This window comes from Labrus bergylta, chromosome 2 (genome assembly GCF_963930695.1).
Source record: "Labrus bergylta chromosome 2, fLabBer1.1, whole genome shotgun sequence".
NCBI lineage: Eukaryota > Metazoa > Chordata > Actinopteri > Labriformes > Labridae > Labrus > Labrus bergylta.
This window is the reverse complement of record NC_089196.1, coordinates 17965330-17988641: the sequence shown is the minus strand read 5'-3', so window position 1 is coordinate 17988641 and position 23312 is coordinate 17965330. Positions and strand designations below refer to the sequence as shown.

Here is a 23312-nt window from a genome sequence, read left to right as displayed (position 1 = left end):
GCAGGCATGAATTTCAATCTGCTATATCACATTCAAATTTGACTTTTCTCTTAAAAGAAACAGGCCTAAGCCTGCATTTTGAAAAGAAAGTGGATACCTGCCAGTCACTTGCATGTTTAATGTAGTAGTTGTTAAATTCTCAAATATATACAACTGTTTGTAGAACAAGATTTTTGTGATACATTTTTTACTTATGATTTATATAACTTATTTTAACTATTATGTTTCACTCCCTCGGTTAAAAACCTTTTATCTAGTAGCCTAAATAAACTCCACAGACTTCCCCTTTTTCCCTTGAGACGGATGTTTAAAGACTGATGTTCGCTGCTTTTGTCACTAATTCAGACGTCCGGCTAATTCTCCCTGTAGGAACTCAGTGTCCCGCCTCCCTGGGGAGACTTAAATCAGCGTTTCTGTGACAGGGCCTCTGAGTGGAAGAAACGCCCCCAATCAGCACCTTATAATAACCCCACTCAGCAGAGGTCAGCTCCTCCTCCTACTCAGGCTCTGTAGGGGCCCTGCAGGAGGAGTTCACTCTCACTATAAACATGAGATCCAACATGAGCGATAGAAGTGTGGGAGTAACACTTCTGTTAGCACATACGTTGACTTTGTGTCAGTGATAATAACAAAAAATCAATAGAAACATGAAAAATATATCTGAGAGGGAGTTAAAAAAAGAGCAGCGTTTTTTATTGAATTGAAGAACAGACACCATTTTTAATACAAACCTTTTCTCTCAAGTTTTTTAAAGCTACAGTATCATTCATGACAAGATGCCATTTAAAGACAAAAAACTACAGTTCTGATAATCAAGATAAAAACTCACAAAACTGTAACGCTCCCCTTAAATGTTTCACTTTTCTGAACTTTAACATCTTTAATGTTCTTATAATAATATAATGAAAACAATAACGTTCTATAAAAATGATTATATTCATGAGATGAGAATTAATACTGGAGTCAGTGGAGTCAGTAAATTCCAAACAAAATTCGGTGCCATGCCATGTAGTAGTAGGTCAGGTAGTATCCATGTTGTCACTATACCTGGCTAGTTCACATAAACAGATACTGGGCCTATTGAAGGTGGCAATGCTGTTTTGGGTCTGAATCTGAAATTGGCACTAAAGGATAATGCAGAAGAATACATTTATGGTATATTTAATGCAGGTTTATTTTATATATTTTTTTTAAATGTTATTTTTTAACATACAGTAGCCTATCACTTATTAATACAGATCATGCATTTATTGTAAATTAAAATCTATTTGGTGTTTTCTATGAAATGCACAGGGGAACTGAGCATAAATGATTTACACTGCTTTTCTTAGCAGAGCATCAGAGTAAAAAAAAAGACATCAGCCGTTATGTAAATACCAGTCCATCCTGCAGTATAAACTTTTATTCCGGTTTGTGTTTTACTCTTTATCAACGAACAACATGAATAAATTTATTATGCGTTGTGGTGTAGGCGTTCGCTCGCCGCCTCCCACTCTCACAAATCTACTCGGCCGGCACAAACTGCAGAGCCACTCTAGTCACCTTGAAATTTCCTCTGCTATTTTCCAATTAAAAGCTTAATAGCCCTGGAGACGGGCTTCATGTGGGGAAGTTTACCATGCTCTTATTCTCTGTAAGCCACGTAGCCTCCGATCCCATTATTTGCTTGAATAAACCTTTTTTTACGTTCAGAAATGGGCCCTGGCTTTGTCCGGTGTTATGTTTCAATGCCCTCTATTAGTCCAGCAGAAGGGACATATCAGCGTCTTGACATAGTTCCCAAAGGGCTTTTATACATGTAGAGAGCTAATCATCTAAGTTATGTACGATTGTGTTAAAGGTGCTAGAAGCTGAGAGCGTTTTGTATGACTTGAGTCTGATAATGGAGGGCCTGCAGTTGAACAGGGAGAGGAAAGGGAACTGAAATCCTAGCTAATTAAAACATATCTTTTAATACTTGTGTTATTTCCTGATAGTTGACATTTTTTGAGGATACATGGTATATTTATATTCCTTAAGGGACCAGAGTTTTGGCAGCTGAGTCATTACTTGAGTGAAACAGTTTGACTTGGACCTAATAGTTAGAAATAGTTCTGAGGATTAATGCCTCTATTTCCAGGTTCAATTTCCTTTTGATTCATGTCAGTTTAAATAAATACAGGTTTATGAAAACATGGAAGCCAGTAATTGTGCATTTGGCCTTTTAATGTACTGATAAACAGTTGTATTTTCATGCAGGGACTTGATTTTCCACCTACTGTACATAAGTCTTTATTGACAGAAAGATCTCAAATTTGATTCAGTTGAATTTGGATAATGCTCAACTTTAACAAGAGCTTTTTATGATTGCTGAAAGCTCGTTTTTTCCCAGAGTGGCTTGATAAAATAGATACAAAAAATATGCCTACTAGAGTAGAAACCACACAAACTCTTACGCTTGGCTTGTATATTTTTTTACTGAACAATATATTGTCCTAGGACAGTTTTGACTACTAGATTTTCCAGATTATTGCATTATTGAGATGACAGTTGGGTTTGAACTCAAACTTTGGGTCAACACATCGTTTAGGCTTTTATAATACTATTTTCAGGAAATATTTAATGTTTTTTTTAGATGTGGAAATGTAACAATTGAAACTGGTCAACATAAAAGACAAGTAAAATTCATATGACAGCCTGTTGTGCAGTTTTGCCTTTTCTTGAAACATAATTGAAAACGTGTTGCCATTATCCACTGACAAAGCTGCAATGTTTCTTTTCTATTCTCAACATTACTATCTTTAAACTAATAATAGTCTTCTTGAACCCTGGCACAAGTGTTACAGCCTCACAGGGAAACAGGAGGGATTATCTGATCCCCACTGTTAGATTTATTTTGTCCCTTGTGGACATTTCTTTTTGCAGCCTGCAGGCGCGTAGACGTGATTGACATCGTTTGGTTACTCGTCTCCATAAGTGCGTGACAGCCTGATGCGTATCTGTGCTGTCAGCTGGAGGAAAGGTGGATCCTGCTCGACAAGCCCACTCCTCTTCTTCTCTTCATCGTTTCATGCGCAGGGCAGATCAGCTCCATCCTGCTCAATCTCCAGGACAACATAACTCCCGCCTTGCCTCGCGACCCTGCAGATGCTCTCGTGCGCTTAGGAAAACACCACGAGTCTGACCCAAATGAACGGCTACGGGTCGCCCTACCTGTACATGGGGGCTCCGGTGTCCCAGCCCCGGGCCCCGCTGCAGAGGACCCCCAAGTGCGCGCGGTGCCGGAACCACGGCGTGCTCTCGTGGCTCAAAGGTCACAAACGCTACTGCCGCTTCAAGGACTGCACGTGCGAGAAGTGCATCCTCATCATCGAGCGGCAGCGCGTGATGGCGGCGCAGGTGGCGCTACGCAGGCAGCAAGCCAACGAGAGCCTGGAGAGCCTCATCCCGGAATCTCTCAGAGTGCTGCCCGGCATCGGTATGTCCGGAACCGGGGAGGGGAACCAGGGAGCACCGTCAAGGACGGAGGAGCTGGAGCTGAGGTGGAGCAGCACGGAGCCGGTTCAGGCCGGAGCACAAACATGCACAGGTAAGAGAAGCGCTTGACGGAGCGGCAATTACAAAATTATGGCAAGTAGGCTTATGGAAGGATGTTCTTATAGGAGATTAAAAAATAATAATAATAATTCTTTAAAAGGCTAAATTACTACTTTAAACGAACAAAATTAAATCACAAAGTGACGCACAATTATTTGACTGGATAACTGAAAAACGCACTTGCATATGAAAAATATTTTAAATGACAACATAGAAACGTCTTTGCAATCCCTAATAAAACCTCTGATACAGATTCCTCTGTAGACTATATTTTTAGGTAGAATTTCTAAAGAATAGAAATAACTAAAGAATGCAACGTTTATTGTTGAACTTTTACTTATATCTTGTTTTTATTCAACATTTTTAAACCATGCGACAAAAAAACGAAAATAGCTTGTGACAGCAGCACAAGATAATTTAAATAAATATAGAATTTTTTTTATTTTTTAAAGGTAGGTCATTGCATAGTAAATATTGTTGATGTGTGCTTGTTTGTGAGGCTGTGGCAAAGCAGAATGTGTTATGCTCATTTTGTGTCTCTAGCATTTTTTTTGTAAATCAAAGATATTTAAAACTCCACACCTATAAAACAAGTTGGGCCTTTTAAATGAATGACACATTTGTTCTACTAATATGTGTAGGTCTCTGTTTCTTTTCTTTTCTTTTTTTTTTTTTTACATTTGTGGAACTTTGCCTTTATTTAGCCTGTAGCTATAACGCATGACGTCTGAGTCCTAAAAACTGTCAAGCAATTAGTCAAATTCTGTGAACTATTTTGTAAAATGTAAAAACGTGGTAATTTTAAGGCTGACAACCCTCTTTTTCAGTTTCTGTCTTAGGCCTAACCCAAATAGAAAATTGGTGCAAAAAATAAACACATTTTTCCTTTATCTTCAGCGTCATAGCAGAGTTGTAGTTTTTTATTTTATTCGTACAGAATAAAGCAGATTCTGCTCTTTCTGACTCCACTTAAGTTTGTTTCTGAGACAAACATTTTGACACAAGGAGAACCGATCAGCTGACCACGAATCAGCCTCACGTGCAGCTGAGAGCTTAAAAGAACAGCGTCATCAGCACGGTCAGCAAGATCCAATGTAATCGCCATATTTCTCTGGACGGGGTCAAGTTGAGATGAAAAGTTACCGAGCAACGAGCGATCTGTTTACACAATGTGGTCAAAAGGCATCGACGGAAGATCCTTCACTGGCTGACACACAGACGCAGTCAGCACTTTGTGTTAACAGCTCTGCAGAGAAGAGAATCAAAGAAATACACGTTCATCTTTTGTGTTGGAGACAAGTTGACAAGAGATTAATAGTGTGTGTCTTTTCCCTTGAAGAGAAATAGAGGAGTTGCATTTAAGATAACGAGTAGCCCAAATAAGTGTGTCTGGCCCAAATATGTGCACGTTTCTTGCAGCTTAATGTTTGTTTTTGTGTTTCATGTTCAAACTTGTCTCTTGACTGTTTGTTTCTGGTTTTGCAGATCCTGCAGAGGACGCTCCTGATGAGGCGTCAGGAGGTGAAAACGGAGGCAGCAGCTCCAGTGAGAAGGAGCAGGACCCGGTGAGTTCCCCTGAAGGCTCCAAACCAAACTCCTGTTACACCCCTGAGCCCCCAGAGCCTCCCCCCCACCCCGAGGAGAGCCGCTACAGCGTCCCCAAACCCGGCAGCACCGAGAAAGAAGCGAAAACCGTGAGTCCTCAGAAGTTTCCCGTCAGCCCCTCGGAGCAGAGCGTTCTCATCGAGGGCCTCGCGGGGTCCATCAACCTTCCCTTCAGCCTCCGAGCTAACAGGCCCCCTCTGGAGGTCCTCAAGAAGATCTTCCCCGCGCACAAGCCTCCCGTGCTGGAGCTCATCCTCAGGGGCTGCGGGGGGGACCTGGTGGGGGCCATCGAGGTGCTTCTGTCCAGCCGGAGTCCTGACGGGAGCGTGCACTCGCACACAGACCCGCACGCGGATGCAGTCGTTCTGCCTTCAAACGGACACCTGTTCGAGCACGCGCTGGGCTCCTACCACCCGGTGTCCTCTTCCGCTAAGTGGTCCGTGGGCTCTGCTTTTCGGGTCCCCGACTCCCTCCGATTCACATCCGACTCCGCGTCGGGCCCGCTCGGTGTCCCGCTGCAGCACGCATCCTTCCCGCAGACCACGCGCTATCCGCTCATGCTGCGCAACTCTCTCACGCGCAGCCAGGCCAGCCCGTTCGTGCACAACGACGTGACCCTGTGGAACACCATGGCGCTGCAACAGCAGTACCAGCTTCGCTCTGCCGCTCAGTACGTGTCTCCCTTCTCCCCCGCAGGGCCCGTATCAGGCCCTGCGGGGTCCGTGTTTCGCGGCTCCCCCTTGCTCTCCTCCAGAGCTTCAGATGAGCCGCGGATCAGCATCCAGGAAGAGAACTGCACGCTGGGACCCAAACCTGGTCTCTACTCCCCTGAGGAGGAGTACGAAGAGCGCTCTGACTCCGCAGACTCACGCATCCTTAACTCCTCGACCTAGAGCCTAACGGACTACAGGGGACACCAAAAAATGTGTTATTGTGAAAGGACCTCCGGTGTGTATGTTTTTGTCGGTGTCTTGTTTTGAATTATGTCAATCAATCACCCTCTGATCCGCTGATGTTAATCCTCCTAACATCAAGCTGTCAAGATGTCACCTGACTCCAAATCAAAACTGATGAATGTAGAGGACTCGCCTTGTTTTGAAAATCTGTCATCTTTTTGCATGTTAACTGTGAATACTGTGATCATAAATGCATGAAGAGTATGCCAAATAAATCCCAAAGTTTCCAAAAACACTCAGACTGATGTCTTTAGTCTACACTTGGAAATTTCAGTTTTTACACTCTGTAGTCATGCAACACACATCTGAATATTCTAACTGTTTAATATCACCAAACCCCAAAGGCAATACAAGTTTCTACCATGTGTTTAAATCCCAAGAAATGTAAAACAAAAAGAAGAAAAAAGACCTGTATTTCAAATCTTGTGTCTTTACAACAATTTTACAAAGAAGATATATTGGGCTGCTGCATTAACAATAGTGAAAGTACCAATACCACACTGTAATATCATATTAATTTAAAGAATGAAAGTATTATCATCAAAATGTAAAGTAACATTTGTACAGCGTGATATATAAATATATACAGTATTAATGTTTGCTATAATGTTGAGGTGCATTTTACTGCTGTAGAAGTTTCCAGTTAAGGCTGAATTAATTTAATGTATTTTCTATTCTATTTTGTAGTTCAATCTTGTAAATGCATTATTGTCCATATCAGCACATGATTTTGGCATTGCTAACTTGAGAAAACCACATAACCTTAAAAAACGTCCAGTGTTATAGGGTCAGAAGAAAAGCCTTTTGTTTTACCTCTTTCACAAATAATGTAGACCTAGCAGATTAAAATTTTGGATTGTAAAACATTTCATATCCAGTACTAGAAAGAGGTAGGACAATTTCCTCATCAAGTGAATGAAAAAAATATCCTTTCATTTATTATTAATATTTAAAATCACCGGATTGAGACAAAACATGGTTAAAATAAATCTCACCTGACAGGACCAGTATAGGACAAATAGTTACCTGTAAAGCTGACTGAATGTTGCACTTTCCACCGTTGATGTTTGGAGATAAATCAATTAAACAGAGGAAATCCTTGGTGATATTAAATAAATGGTACAGACTCCTTAGAAAAAACACATAAATAAAGTGCAGCAATGTCTGCAATCTAGTGGATCTCTCTTAAGATCTGATGCCACAATGTATTTGTCTCACATTTTTAGTCTGCTAAAAATCAAGAATAGAAAAAAAAAAGTCAGGATTTTAATGACAGATGCAAAAGGTAAGGACGTGGACAATCTACATATTCTTATTCTGTAACCCCCCCCCCCCCCCCCCCCCCCCATACACACACACACACACACACACACACACACAAACAAGTAAAACAACAAACAAAAACACAGTCAAAGCGGGATCATTAAATTTACCAAAGTTGACTCAAGTTGAATTCACTTGAATTCCAGTATTTGCCTCATTGAAGAACATTTTTTCAGTTTGTCAGCCCACTTCAAAGTTTCATTTTTGTGTGTGTGTATAAACCATGGACGTAGCACTCAAATCACCTGCATAAGTATTGTTATGACAGTGTAGAATTACTCTCTTCCATTTAGCATTCATGTATCCAAATGGTACAACAGTGAGTTGATCAAAAAAATACAGACTTAGCCTACCGAAAGTAAAGTTACCCCTGATACTGATGGCCCTTCATAGCATAATGCAAATGATAGATATTGGTGAATAAATGTTGACTTCACTTTCATTTTGAGGCTAGTGATGGTTGAACTAATTCTAGTGAATCGGCTTGAAGTCTGTAACTCCTTGTAATTTAACAAAGTATCATCTGCGTCAGTCAGTATACATCAATTATTGTGATGATTTTATACTGCTGATGAACTGGAATCTGCAAAAATAAAGTAATTAGATGAATGTTGTGTTCAAATTAGTAAATGTTTTCCCTCAGAAGTATACTGTAACAGAAAATTCAAACATATACTGTACATTAAACTGATGGGGAAAGTTAATTTAACTCGTGAAAAAAACAACTGGTCATTTATTTTTTAGAGATAGAGAATTATGGATATAAAAGGAAAATGCACTTATTTAATCATTTAATTTAGGGCTGTATTTAAATGTAAAATGTACTTTGTTCTGTTCCCTGTTCTCTAACAGTCTCTGTCTCTCTTCTAGTTTAAACTGGATGCTGCCATCTAGTGGAAAAATTAATCTACTTCATGTCTATGTTCAGGCCAGTTCTTTTCACAGATACAGTAGGAATGGAGATTTAAAATCAGAGATAGCTTTATGAATAAATTAAGGACATATGCAAAAAGGAATAATCATTGAATCCATTAATAATGTGTTAAAAAAATAACAGCTATGAAAGTGATTGGAAGTAAGGGACAGCCGTCCCTTTAGGCCATTTATGAACCTTATGGGGCAATTAAGCAAATCTAATCAAAGTATTTTTTTTTTATTATTCAGGATTGGAACAGAAAAATAGGGTAAAGTTATACTTTTTTTTTATTCACCTTTCTCAATGTTCACAGAACTACTTATATACATACTTTCACAGATTGTATGCTTTAAAAAGGATATTGTACATTTCACTAGGCCTATATATTTTCATATTCTGTATTGCACTGCATCTGTACTTACACTGGTAAGTCTTTTTCATGATTACATATCCTTACTTCAACTTTGTATATGATTTTTTAAATTATGTATCTGAAGTATTATCTGACCAAAGGTAATTCCATGTGATCTAATAATCATATGCTAATCCTGAAGCTGCGTTTTAACTCTTAAACTTTCTCAAGGGCAATTTTCAATTACTGTTACGATATATGTCCCCTAAAGTTTATTATTCACTTCCTCATTGTTTCTGTTCCAACCAAGGCTGTTTACCAGCTCCAGTGTGCCACCCAGTGGACAAAATGTATATTTCTACTGCATAGACTGACTCTAGAACAGTAGCTTTATTTCTTGCTAAGATCACAATATATCAAATAAAACAGGATTCATTTGGGTTTTATAGGCAAAGCTTATCCGACCCTATGAAAACTAGCTCAATTGGGCTGTTTCTTTTAGTTGAACATATATGTAGCAAACTCTTATTTGAAAGGCAATATGATCTTTTTTTCTAATAAATAGAATACTTAATCATATGGATCCATCAGATCTTTTTTAGGGTAATACAATTGTCAGATAATTATGACCGTTTAATAGAAATACAACTTACTATGTAAATAAAACATACAATGTATTCTGGTAATTTTATGAATGAATAAAATAATCATATTGTATTATTTAAATGAGATGCATCCACACATGCACATATAGGTTAACATATAGCTATATTTGTGTCATTATACTAATTATGCAATGATTTAATATTTACTAATAAAACAAGGACAGGTGACTTTTTCAGCACTGAGTACTTTGACTTTTACCATTTTTTAGTACTCTTTCCTGAGTCTGTTGTCTTAAATATTTCACTGTAAAAAATACATTTCAACAGAGGACTTTTGGATACAGTATTTTCCTGTTTGTTATTGGCACTTCTGCTAAAGTAAAGGAATTGAGTACTTCCTCCACAGCTGAAGGAGCTATGCTCCTGTTTGTTGCACATTAAGGAGGAGAGGTCGAGGTGTCAAAGTTCTTCAGACAGAGACAAATGTTGCCCGCCTGGTTTAGTATTTGAGCTACATGTGTTGTTGCTCCATCAGAGGCTAATTAACATAACAGGATCCCTAGTGATCCCACACTCTGCTCCTCTGTCTATACACAGCTCAGGTTACCCTTTACGGCTGCCACAGCAGGACACTTCCAACAAGATGCTGCTGTTTCAATCAGACCTGAAAGTAAACTGGACAGCGTGTGAGAAGGTGTCGTAATGTGTCTGTGTGTTTCACCAGGCTGTGCTCATTAGAGGACAAACATGAGATCAGCTTAAGCCTTTGATCATAATATTTCCCATAGACAACATATTAAATTGATATTTATACGAGTGCTACAGCATTTAAGACTCAAGTACCTATGTTTTTAAATAAATGGTTTGAGGCCTATAAAACAAATCCCATAGTTTATTTATAAAAAAACACCTCAAACTCTCAAAATGTTATCATGCTAGGAATGATTGACAATATTGTGCTGGTCTAGTGCCCCTGCATTTACAGAATTACGAAGCTTTGTCAAACATTTTTGGTTTAAGGGGACATTTTAAAACTTTTTTATCATCTAAAATCTATCCAAACCCCTACCTAACAAGAAGCCATAAGTGGAAACCTATAGCCCCTTGAAGGACCTGAGGAAAACACTGAAAAATCTCCTGAATTTACTGCATTACAACCAGAATGTTCTTCACTACAAACTCTGAGATCATCTGGAAACTCCTCATGGCTAACTGTGCATGCATCTCAGTAGCCTCTTGAGGTAATTTAAAATGCTGTGGATCAAATGAATGACATCTCGTTCAAAGACCACAAACAAAATCCCCAAAAAACCTTTGCAAGGATCCCTTGAATCACTTCAAGGATCTCTAGACTCAGGCAAAGAACATGAACCAGCTATACCTGGAGCCTTGGTTGACTGGAACATCTCATGGAGCCCTTTAAATACCCTAGAAATCAAGTCCTCTAGGAGCCTTGACATTCCTGAAAATAGTCAGATCCTTTCAGGGACTTGCAGTCTTTCAAACTAACTCTACCTCTGAGAAACAAATCTCATTCAAAATGCTTTGAATCTATTCAAGGACCCATGGAAACCTTGACGAGGATTTTCTGGATCCCCTTAGACATCCTTAAACTCCCTCCTTATGGCCTTGAATCCCTTCATGACTTTCAGTGGGAGTTGAAGCCTCTTTAAGATTTCCATTAAAAATTTTGATCCAAAGTTCCACCTGGAAGCTCCAAAAGGATCAACAAGATCCTTCCAAAGACCCTTGAAACTCATTCAAGGATGCTTTGAACCTACTTTAGGATCCCACCTCTAGACCCAAATTAAGTCTCCTGGATTTGTTTTTCAATAAATGATATCCTAAATAGCTACATGGTTCTCGAGCCACCTCCTGAAACCTGACACTTCTTTACTAACTTCTGGAATCTATTTAGGATTCCACAAACCTCTATTTAAACCCCTTCAGAGTTTTGAGAACCTGCGTAAGATCCTGAAACTTCTTTAAGATTAATATTCACTGAATTGAAAATAACTTCAAGGATCCCGGGAATCGTATCGAGGATATTTAGACTCGGGCAACTGGCATGAAACAATTAAAATCTGTTCCGGGATTCATTAGACTTACGGATCATTTGACACTCTCAGTGACCCTTGAAACGTACAGACACCTCTAAAGACTCCTGAACAAAGGCTACTCCAAGGAGCCCAGGATTTTCTTGAAGGATCCACAGACCACTGCTAAAATCGAATAACTCTGAAAGGATTCCTGCACCCCCCCCCCCCCCCCCCCCACAAAACAATGAAAACTCTGCACTATCACCTGAAATCCTAAGGAAGCACTAGGCTATTATAGTGGATTCTCCAACGATTTATTGATCCCAACACAAGATCCCAAAACCTCTAAATAAACCCTGGACCATCAAAAGAGCTAAAGTCATTCATCAAAATAAAAATACATAAACACTCCTGGTGATTTGAGACTCTATTCTCCTCAGAACTAATTTTGACATGACAATTATTTTAACATTAACCTATTAAGGACCCCTGGAACCATACTGAACATTCATTAACCTCTTCTACATTCCTAAGACCCTTTAACATACCCCTGGAAGTCTTCTAAGGGTGCCTTGGATGCTCCAAAAATGATTCCTAGAAACCCATCCAAGGACCTCTGCCCCCCCCCCCTCTACTCGGCCATAATGAGGCCGCGGACACAGACAACACATTTCACCTGGAGGGTCCGGGTCTGTGCGGATCCTCCCGTCCCAACCGTCCACCCTGCTCCTCACATCAAAGCATTCCTGCCGGGGAAACGGCAGCCCGGGGTGGCCGCTCGTAACCTCCGTAATAAATTAAGACGAAGTGGCAAATAAAGCTGCACCTGCAGAACTGACGTCTTCACCTCCAACACATGGAGGAGCCGTTAAGAGGCACCGTCCTCATCTGGAGAAAAGAGGGGACACCCAAAAACACGAGTCGACGGCCAAGAAATAGTGGAGGTGTCAACCTTTTTTTTTTTTTTTTAAACTGTCATTGCAGTCTAAAATGATTTCTACATTTTATTAAAAAAAGATGAAAGCTAAAAAATAAGTTGTATAGGCTTAATTGACACAATGACGTAGTCTGAGGAGAAAAAGGGATGGGCCTATACATTAAGTGAATAACTAGCAGTATAGCCTATTTTGGGTAGGCTTTCTTAAGCTAAATAGCTGTCCATTATTATAACCTACTGGCCATGAAAGCTAAATTAAACCCTTTAACACAAAAGGCCCGCTGTTTGGTCATTGTAGTTTAGACAACCTTTATACGTTCACATTGCCATTACATTTTTTTTAAGAATCCCTTCATCGGAATATCAAATATAGGCTGCTGTTCCTAAATCCCTTAATCAAATGTGAGAAATAACTTTTCTAATGACTAACAGTAGGCCTATGAAATATTGTAAGAAGTACGAGGATATATTAGATATATTATCTAAAATGATGAAAATAAAACTTAGATTTATTCGCCAAAGATTCCAGAGGGTCTTCATGCTATAGGCCTATAAAATATAATTTTATTTGTTTTTTATTTTAAATTAATTTCAAGCAAAGCAGGACTAACGAACTAGGCTACACCCTTATGTTGAATTAAATATTCAAAACAACCATGACATAGATTGATATCCTCCTCTTAACGTCGCTTTGTTCGTCACCTTCACAGGTAGATAAGCTTACAAAGGGTGAAAATAAACAGTCTATTTAACGCTACTGTAGGACGAGGGCTGCATTGTCCCGTTGTCAGTTCCCATGGACGTCTGTGTAAACGCTTAATTGTCTTCCTTTTACTTTTTTTTTTTTTTTGCGTCAGGCTGACTTTCACTCAGTAAGCTGCAAACAAAGAGCCAGATATAGAAAGTTGTCCACATTCCTTTTTTTAAAAGTCATGTAGGCATATAATCGGACACACCCACCGCGTCATACTCCCCTTTGTTAACTCCGACATATCAAATATTAGGCATAGACTATATGCCACTTCTAGCTAAAAAAAAAAAGTGAATTTTTAATTATAAGGACTAAAGAGCATTGCATGTGTGTTGAAATCTTAGATCAGAATACTTCAGTCATTTTAAGGGGATCTTAGAGTGACTGGACATTGTTTCTTAAATGTTTAAGAGCTTTGGCTCTTGTGTAGCCAACATATTTATGATTTGGGTTTTTTTAAAGGAAGTCAAAGGTTAAAGCTGATAGGTTGTGTCTCACTCAGTTTTTTTGTGTGCAGGACTGGCATGCTGACATAGTAATTTTTTCAGGTGTGATTGTTGTGAAAACATTGTGATCATCCTCAGCTACTTCTGCCAAGAGGACAAAATTCAACAACCTGCATGAAACATTTGTCAGACCTGTTTACCTGATTCGACAAAGGACGGTTTAACACTGTGGTCTGGATTTAGGCTACTTTTGACAATACGCACTTTGTAGTGGCTACTTTAAAATGATGACAGTTTTGGTTGGACAAATGCCTTGTGATATTTTTATAAAGATCTGCACTGAATATGGACTATTCAGGCCTGTTGCAACTAGTCGCGGTTTTAAACATGCCAATGATTTTTTGATAGGGAGTTATTTAGCATATTCTAAAATTATGTTCCAGGAGACTATAAATTAAAACACTGGATACTAATGAATGTGGCCTAAGTACCCAATAAGTTGAATAAAAAAACGACATGCCGAAAGACTGCAAACGATTTATTTAGGCTGTGAGAGCCTATCAGGTTTTTTTTTACCTGGGATGGGTGTCTTTTGCTCTCCTTATGTTAATCAATTACTTTCATCGTAGCATATCAGAATTAAGCTAAGATATGCATCCTTTAAAAAAAAAAAAAAAAAAAAAAAGAAATTGTTCCTCCTCAGTTTTAAAATATATAAAAAACATTTTCTTCTATCCCTATCCATAAAATGCCATTGGTCAGTAATTGTCAGATATAGCCGGTTAATGACAGTATGTCGGTTACTCAATGTGGCTCCTGAGACAGAATAGACTAATAATAATAATCAAATGGATTCATTAGTCCACTAAGTAAAAAAAAAAAAAGTAGGTATCAAATTATTATAAAGAGTTACTAGGAGATCCCCATCCGCCCAAATAACCGCTCTTAATCCCATTGGTCGTTGCCTGTTTAGAAGCAGCCAATCAGAGAGCAGAGAGCACACACTGAGGCTGTTCTTAGGAGTGGCGCTCAGTGTCCCTGCTTCAGAGGAAACCTGGATCCGTGCGGAGTGTGACACTCAGTCATCCACTCAATTAATACATTTACAAGCCTGCTCTGGAGTCTACTGTTTGTGTGGTTCAGCAAAAACGTAACGACGTCCTCGACGCTTTCCAACACTGCTATTAAACAAACCCCGGACAGCACCGCTGAAAACAACTCTTGGAGGTAAAATGAACTCTTCTGTCTTTTGTTAATGTAGCCTTATACTATTTCAAAGCAAGGTGTTTGAGACAATATGCTGCTGGTTAGATAACAAAGTAGTCTAAATGGCATAACTCTGAGGTTTGTCCAAATTCTTCCAGGAAGTTCAGAATTCAGTTTCAACAATTTAAGCAGATGGACATTTGTTGGGAACAGATAGAAGTGTGGTTAAGAACAGTCTATTTATGCACTGATCTGATCAGTCGTTTTGACTATCATTTAAATGGCCCATTCTCATGCTGAGTTATTGTAGTCTTCACATTTCTTATCTTCATATTCCTCCAATTAGTTTAGGCCTTTTTGATGTAGGCTATTATTTATTTCTAGCCTATCTAAAAAATAAAGTTTGAAGCCCTCACCGTCTAATGGGCTAGTGACAGCAATTACAACAGGTCAGTATTGATGGTTTAAACTATCTGTTGAACAGATAAACTTTCTTGGATTTAAGGAAGATTAGTCAATTTCATTTTTCTATGTCGGATACATTTTCATATAGAGCTTTAAATCTTTGCTATGTGTTGGTTTTCTACGTGTGAGACAATATGCATATTTCCATTTGTGTGAAGAAATTCAGCTGGTTAAGTAAAAAAAAAAGAAGCCTTATTCATTTAAACCATAACAGGCGATTTAATGGAGGTCCATAACTTATTATTTACCAATGAATTGTTATTTTTCAAGGGTTTAACTTTCTGCAATAAACGTTTTTGCACAGTGCGTTATGGTGAGGTTAAAGACATTAAGTCCTCTCGACTGTGAGGCTGTCAGAGGACTTTTCTGCTATATATCACTATACTACTATACTATACATTCTATTAGGCCTAATTCTTTAGTCTAACTATATTATGTGTCTACAGATACAAACTAGCTGTGCCTACAGACAGGCGGCGGAGGACTCAGGCAAACATGTCAGACGTCGGTTGCGAGTTTGAAATCGACGTGGAGAGCCTGGAGACAGAGAGCGACGACCCGGCGGACTCCTCCAGCAGACCCGGCTCGGTGCCGCTTTGCGCCGCCGCCACAGAGGACGACGAGAAGCCGGGCCCCAGCGGCCTGTGTGCGGGGGACCAGAGGAAGCTGAGCCGGACACCAAAGTGTGCCCGCTGTCGAAATCATGGCGTTGTGTCCTGTCTGAAGGGGCACAAGCGTTTCTGCCGCTGGAGGGACTGCCAGTGCGCCAACTGCCTGCTGGTGGTGGAGAGGCAGCGTGTTATGGCGGCGCAGGTTGCCCTGAGGAGGCAGCAAGCCACGGAGGTGAGACGGGGCTTTGTGGAGGTGAATGCTTCTGTACATGCGATGGCTGCTTTATATGCTTCTGCACCATTATCAGTAAGATAGGCCTAGTGAAAGCTTTGATGAAGTGAAGTGTAGTTTTTAGCTAGATGACTTGGCTACTCGACCTCAGAGTCTTAGGCAGACTTTTTTTTGTAGTACTTGGGAAGTCAACTCACATTCGTTTATAACAATGCACAAACAATTGGATTAGGCCTACCGATTTAAAAAACTGAAGTCCAGTCAAATTCGAATTATATGAATTGAACCTCTCATGACTGATCCTCCAAGTTTTTGTTTCTCTTCATACAAACAGCTCATTTATTCAAAGTACTTTTTGTAGTTGATCTTATAGAGATTTTTTTTTATTGTACTTAAGTCACAATGTGGAATAAATCAAGCAATATCAAATCATCAAGTTTAATTATTAATCCGAATTTAAAACAACAGAAGTTGGGTGACAGGTGATGGAATCACACAAATACAACCACAACAATGAAAGTGACCTTAATAAATCAAAAAGGAAGGAAAAGTTTAAAAAGTAAAAAAAATAGGCTAAATAGTTTCTGAATATAATGGTCCTGGAAAACTTTTTTTGTCTTTAAAATGGGCTGATATTATGCCTTTAATAATATTTATACGAGGCACGTTTAATAGCTTTATATGAACTCCCAAATACTTTATTATTACAACCTTTGCTTGGACAGAAAAGTCACTTTTCATTTTTCAGCAAAGAGGTTTGGCTGCTTGAAAATACTGTTGAGTTTTTCCAAAATGTTGTCAGCAGGATTTGGTATGGATACAATTTGAAGATGTAGCTTGTATGTAGGTGAACTGATTAGGACCTTGGCGTCGACAACTATTGTAGTTGTTTAATGTAAATTATTATCTCGTTGTTTGATTGAACACTGATGTCAATCTGGTGTGCTCACTTTAGCATTTGTTTCTTTATTCTTTATTAACTATTAATATATATTAACAATTATTATAGAATGTAAAAAGAAACGTTTTAATCTCATGGTATTGTCATCTCAATGCGAACATATTTATAGTCTGCGTGTCGTGTGTGTGTGTGTGTGTGTGTGTGTGTTTAGACTGTGGTGACATTCAAATATGTGAAAGTGCCTGTGGTAAAATAATAAACCACGTCAGCTGTGGTATTTTAAAGATCATAACAGAGGGATGTTTTGAATGTGTGTTATTAGTTGTGTGTAGTTGTCAAGCAAAATGTGTGATTTTTATTGCAAAGTCTTTAGGGGTACCGCAGTTTGAAGTAATGTAAAAAGATCTAGCGGTAAAACTGATGAAATATTTCTGTAGATTAATTTTTTTGTTGTTAAAAAAATCGATGCATTTGCCATTTTGTTTATCTTTACCATAAGAAAGCTTTTGGGCTCACACCTCATTCTTTTTTTTTTTTAAACATAGTGATTGAACCTATTAATAGACTTTTCTGCAACCCATATTCAAAGTAGGTTACTATAAAGACATCGGATTTTACTATCCAAACACGTGATTTGGACTTAAGCTGTGATTTTCCGTCCCCTTTCATAATGTTTTCATGAATAATCTTTAAAGCACGTCTTTACAGTCTTTTTCTTTTCTTAATTTCTCAGGATAAGAAAGGTCTATCGGGGAAACATATTCCATCAGAGAGGAGGACAATATATCAGCGACACATTCGACCGTCCACCATGCTTGCAAAAAGCATCCTTGAAGGTAATGAGTCAACAGATTTTTTTTTTTCTTATCCTCTTTCTCTTGATTCATGCTGTCTTATTCTAACACTGATTAACCTCTGTATCTCCCGTAACTTATATTGGAATTCTCTGCTTTTTTATTAACACATCCAAAGAAGTAACATGGAGCTTTTAACAACTGTAAGCAGAGCCTTGATAACAATTTTAGCATGCAATAATTTCAGGAATTATCATCTCTATAGTGCTGTTGCAATATACAAATGTGATATAATTTCAGAGCATGATTCATACCTGGAATGAAATCTCTCCTTTGATGCATGTTTGTCAGTTTTGTGAACATTCTCCATGCATGCTTGACATAATCGATTATAGTTGAATCATTAACACATTTAAATTCTTCTGTTGACAGGATACCGGCCAGTGCAGTCGGATCCTTTTCTGGCAGCCAACCCGTCCCTCCCCCCACCACTGAGCGATCGCATGAGGAAGAGGAGGGCCTTTGCCGACAAGGAGCTGGAAACCATCATGTTGGAGCGGGAGTACAAAGAGCGAGAGCTGCTGGAGAACAGCCAGACGGCCACAGCTTCGCTTCTCTTCCCTAATAACATGGTCCACCACGCTGCTGAGTACAACTCGTATAAAACAGCATACTCGCCTTCTGCTCAGGCTGAGCCGCAACCCAAGGACTTGTGCAACTTCCTGGGTCCAAACTGCCTGGATCTGTCCATGCAGTACCCTGCTGGCTCTGCCAATGTTGAGCTCATTGCCTCCAACGTCAGCGTGGCCACCACCTACCGCCACTACCCTCTGCAACAATCGCGAGGTGGCTTCATGATGTGGCCCCGTAGTGCAGCTAACCTGGGTGACGCCCTCCTCTACCAGCAGTGTCTGTTCAACGCCACGGCTGTGCAGAACATGAAGCCGAGCGCTGTGTGGGAGCCAAAAGTGATGCCTACAGAGAGTCAGCCGCCAGAGCAAGAGGCAGCGGCTGCTCTCGCTGCTAAACTAGAGGGATCCCGGGTAGCTGCCCTGCAGGACTCCTCAGACTCTCAAAGAGCTGATCCCAAACCTCCTGTTGTCACTCAGGCAGGGCAGAGGGAGTGTTCGGCCTTCTCTCCCCCTAAGAGAAGCTTTGGACAATCCTTCCCCAACAACTCTCATTCCCACAACTCCAGCCAAGTTCTGAACAAACTGAGCAAGGACAGCGCTAAGCTCTCCATGAAACTCAACTCCTTTCACTCCCTCATTCAGCACTCGCTGAGTGAAAAAAACAGCGGCGGTGCAGGGCCAGAGCTCAAGGCGCCGTACTGCAAGGAGCTCTTAGAGGAGGCCGCACGAAAGTTCAGGGAGGGCTCCACCAAAGACATTCAGGCAGTCAAAATGAGCGACAGGTACGCTAAAGACTTTTTAACCAAACCTGTGGGGACCAAGATGGTGTCCAGTGAGTCATTGTCTTTCTCTGTGGAGGCCATACTGAAGAGACCGGCACCTGCAATGAGTCGAGCATTCCATTAACTTTCATAAAGACGTTGATTTGAAGATTTGCTCAGTTGGCGGGCAAATCTCAAACCCACATGCATATCATCAGAAATTAGACCAGCTAGAAACCTGTTTGTAATATTTATGTACAGTGTATTATATTTCACATGTGCATGTTTGATAACTTTATTATGTAGAGTATTTAAACATTATCCCAATGTTTTCCTCATGTCAATAAACTTTGAAAGACTGAACTCTTTCCATAAAAAGTCTTGTATTTCATTTTATGGTCATACTATGACACATTTAACTGTGAGCAGGTTTATTGTTTAGGTCAAAAGATAGTCTGCACCCTCCAAAAATCGAACATTTTTATTCACACACAACAAAACAGTTCACACCCAACAGGAATTTTCGAACATATGGAAAACATGCAAATACAGGCAGTTAGATAGTTGTAAATTAATTTTACTGCGAGACAAAAATAATAACAAAAATAAGTATGCTGGGGCACCAACTGGCCTAGCGGTTATGTTGCGTGCCCGAAGTACAGAGGCTGTTGTCCTCTTCACTTGATCTGGGTCTCCTTTCTGCATGTCATTCCCCACTCTCTTTTCTGTCCGTCCACTGTCCTATCCAAATAAAGGCATAAGAAGCTCTTTAGTTAATATCAAAATAAAAACATGTATATTCTAGCCTTTAGATCAGAGACATTTAAAACTCCTCTAAATGTGAAATTTTAAGGTTGTATTGTAATGTTTAAAACCTTAATTAAAAATATTAAGAATTTATTCAGTTGTGTTGTTGAAGAAGTGCCATTCATTCTGACGTTAGACACAACAATATTAGATTGGTACGGAATACCTTAATGATTGAAGGTGATTTTAGACAAACAATGAAACAAAATACCTTTTGATTTTGTTTGGGGCCAAGATTATTCTGGCTCAATTGTGAAAACTGACATAATTTAAATTATAATGGAGTTAAAACTTGTTAAAGGATTGTGTGGCGGAGTTACCTCTTCACACATGCATCACATACACACTTGCATCTTAACTTAGATCATGTCATACAAATGGGACATGAATAACATCTTAACAACAATCCTTCAATAATTACAAACATATGACAACAAATAATATTTCTATTTCAAAAGAACATCATTTGTGGCATTCAAGATACATTGCGTTTATGATTTTGTGGGCTGGCTGGATGTGGACAAACTATATTCTCTGGGGGCCTGAAATATGATATCAACACATAAATCTGGGAGCTACATCATCTCATTGGTTCAACTTGAATTTCTCCACTCATTCCTTTCTAGTTACGGGTTGTCATTATGTGTGTGTGAGTGACTGAGTGTCTTAGTGTGTGTGTGTGTGTGTGTGTGTGTGTGTGTGTGTGTGTGTGTGTGTGTGTGTGTGTGTGTGTGTGTGTGTGTGTGTGTGTGTGTGTGTGTGTGTGAGCATGCTGAAAGACAGTTCCAAACATTGGTTTCACATGAGCTGCAGAATACTGATCCGTGCAATGATGATCAAGAAAAGAGTCTGGAAAAAAATATCACTAATCTCTTCTTTCTGGTGCAAATGTTGACTTTGTCATCGGCAGGTTTCTGCAGCCAAACCAATCCACCTCAATTTTCTTGTCACTTTCCTTTATTTCCTTTATTACTCCTAACCCACAAGGAAATCTGCCATCACAGAGGAGTTTATGGATGTCTTGGTGTCAAGAGTTTCTTTTATTTCTTTTGTGATTGAAAATGGGCTGATGATGACATTTTGTGTCACCAGAGAGAGAGTGAAAGAGAGAAGATGTCATCTGAAGATACACTAAATAATTAATATGTGCAATCATTGCAGGTAATACCTTCTTTATATATTATTTAAAAAAATGGAAAGTCCAAAATTTCCTCAGAACTTCTCAGTTTCTATGATGTTAATGCACCTGAAATGTACATTATGTACAAACATACTTTTAAAGAATAATATTAAACATGGTCCCTTTCTTGCACAAATGTAGTCACTTAGTTTAGCATAACATATAGAATACAAAAAAAAGTGTAGTTACATTATAGAATACACGACAGAAGCCGGCATGAAAGCAAGGTGAGCAGCACCTTTTTTAAAAGTTATTCATTTTAAGTTAAAGTCTCAGATTCTGCACCGAAAGAGTTTAAACTTAAATGGGGTCAACATGGCTTTCCAACAGTCTTAGTTTAGGGGCTATAAATGACAGATCAGTGTGGGAGCAAGGTGCAAATAGAGCAAAAGTTGTGTTTTTAAAATGTTATAATAGAAGAGTTGATGTAGCATTAGCATCAGACAACATTATGGAAAGTGTACCTTTCACTCTCCAACTTAAGATTTCACCACTGCTTCCCTGCAATAAGACACATTTCATTGCAGGGTTTCAGATAAAAAATATATTGTTCTGTTCAAACAAAAATGACCTTACCCTATCTGTAAGGAATCTTTCCATACAGTTGACAGAAACTTCTGACAAATCTGATCATGTGGTTGGCACAAGCACTTTTCATGGATGCAATTTGATTGGTTGCAGTTTTCCCACATGGATTACGTTGCAGCCAGTTTGTTGCTGCAAGCTGAATTGATGTAGTTAAGTGATTCCAAACTTTATATACCAATTACATCAACAAAATATGCAAAGTTAGAAAATGCTCAAATTAACCTTTAAATCAATGGACCAAGAATTAGCTTTGCCCTTAACCTGCATAAAACCATGTGTGATTGTAACATTTAATTTTTAGAACATATTCAAAATTCCCAGCTGGTTATTATTTATTCCTGGCTCTTAAATATAAATGTTCAAAGCTCTGAAGCATCAAATCTTGCAATACAGCAAGAGCACAATGAAGACATTGTGTTTGTTGATGACCTAACAATCGGCATGTGTGTGCATACCTGACTGCTCTGACAGCAGTTGGCAGGTGAGCAGAGGTTGACAGTGTTTGTCTGCACTAACTGTCACTGATAAGTATCTGCTGTAGTCCTTACTAATGTCTCATTCCCAAAGTGTGAGATTTAACATGTCAGCAGAGTGAACCGGGTTTATTGACTCAGCACCCCCCTCCTCCATCCCTCTTATCAACTGTTGTAGTTCACACAGTAGCATTTTGTTTGGGGTACGCAGGTGTCATTTGCCATTAGGAGACTTCAATGACTTTCCTTCATGCTGTGATGTCGGGGGAAGAAAACACACAAGCACACAACCGTTCTGGGAGTTTTGTCTTCCCTGTCTCTTGTTTCTCTGCTCTGTTGAGAAAAAAACAAACAGAAGTTGCTGATGTGTTTGTTGCTTTCACAGACCTAAATGGTTGTGTTAAGCATCTTAATGAGCACATGCATGTTTCATTTGTTTCCTGCAAATTCAAACATCAAAGCTGTCATATAAATTGAAAAATAAGTTACCAGGTTCCAGTGCAAATGGGCAGAGTGACAGCATCAGTATAGCAATAAAATCATTATAAAAATAATACCAAAAAGCAAGGTACTACATGCAATTACATGCATGGCTTTATCCATATCTTATAAACAGTCTGGTAAAAAAATAAGGAATTTCAACAATAGTACTATTTCCCCCCATTAAATCCCCATTATTATTTTACCTAAATGTCTCAATCTATTCAATGGATTTTCACCAATTTGTAACGGATATTAAATTGGTGCCCCTTGTACATTTTTGTAAGTAGTACATTCGTTGGTGCTATCTACAAATGTAATGAAATGCTCAGAATTCTCACTCTTTTTTGTCTCAGTATTAGTCAGGTTGGGCACACTAACTTACAGTGAATGTGGTAAAAAAAATTAACCAAATATGGTTGTATGTGAGCAATGCTCATCACTCTGAAACTTCTTTCTTTGTAAGCCGTGATTTCTGAAAGGGTGTAAATAAATGGTGACATGAACTGATTAATTTTGTTGCATGGACATCCCCTGCTCCAATACAACAGCTCCATTCTTCTCCTGTCCTCCTGCCCATATAGCATTTGGCTGCCCTGCCACTGACTGTGTGGTTGGTTTATTGCTTTATCACCACCAGAGTCATTTCAACCTGTAACACACACACACACACACA

General features: G+C 39.2%; 2 protein-coding genes across 3 annotated transcripts; both read left to right on the top strand.

Annotated features, from left to right (window-relative positions):
* The first annotated feature begins 2962 nt into the window (after window positions 1-2962).
* dmrt3a (doublesex and mab-3 related transcription factor 3a) lies at window positions 2963-6387 on the top strand. The gene is made up of 2 exons (XM_020651375.3): window positions 2963-3568; window positions 5062-6387. Exons 1-2 carry the CDS (start codon window positions 3169-3171, stop codon window positions 6072-6074), a joined length of 1413 nt encoding a protein of 470 aa, XP_020507031.1. The 5' UTR covers window positions 2963-3168; the 3' UTR covers window positions 6075-6387.
* An 8155-nt stretch (window positions 6388-14542) lies between these two features.
* On the top strand, window positions 14543-19484 carry dmrt2a (doublesex and mab-3 related transcription factor 2a). 2 transcript variants are annotated; one of them, XM_065947685.1, is made up of 4 exons: window positions 14543-14733; window positions 15624-16041; window positions 17655-17757; window positions 18148-19484. In XM_065947685.1, exons 2-4 carry the CDS (start codon window positions 15673-15675, stop codon window positions 19251-19253), a joined length of 1578 nt encoding a protein of 525 aa, XP_065803757.1. In that variant the 5' UTR covers window positions 14543-14733; window positions 15624-15672; the 3' UTR covers window positions 19254-19484. The 2 variants fall into 2 exon arrangements, with proteins under 2 accessions (XP_065803757.1, XP_065803762.1); XM_065947690.1 differs by having other exon boundaries at window positions 14544-14733; window positions 15624-16020.
* The last annotated feature ends 3828 nt before the right edge of the window (window positions 19485-23312 follow it).

Bases quoted from the DNA above. Each gene is read 5' to 3' on its own strand.
- dmrt3a (XM_020651375.3), top strand. From the start codon at position 3,169: ATGAACGGCTACGGGTCGCCCTACCTGTACATGGGGGCTCCGGTGTCC. The intron at 3,569-5,061 runs GTAAGAGAAGCG...CTGGTTTTGCAG, and splicing joins CGGAGCACAAACATGCACAG to ATCCTGCAGAGGACGCTCCT.
- dmrt2a (XM_065947685.1), top strand. From the start codon at position 15,673: ATGTCAGACGTCGGTTGCGAGTTTGAAATCGACGTGGAGAGCCTGGAG. The intron at 16,042-17,654 runs GTGAATGCTTCT...TTAATTTCTCAG, and splicing joins TGAGACGGGGCTTTGTGGAG to GATAAGAAAGGTCTATCGGG. The intron at 17,758-18,147 runs GTAATGAGTCAA...TTCTGTTGACAG, and splicing joins TGCAAAAAGCATCCTTGAAG to GATACCGGCCAGTGCAGTCG.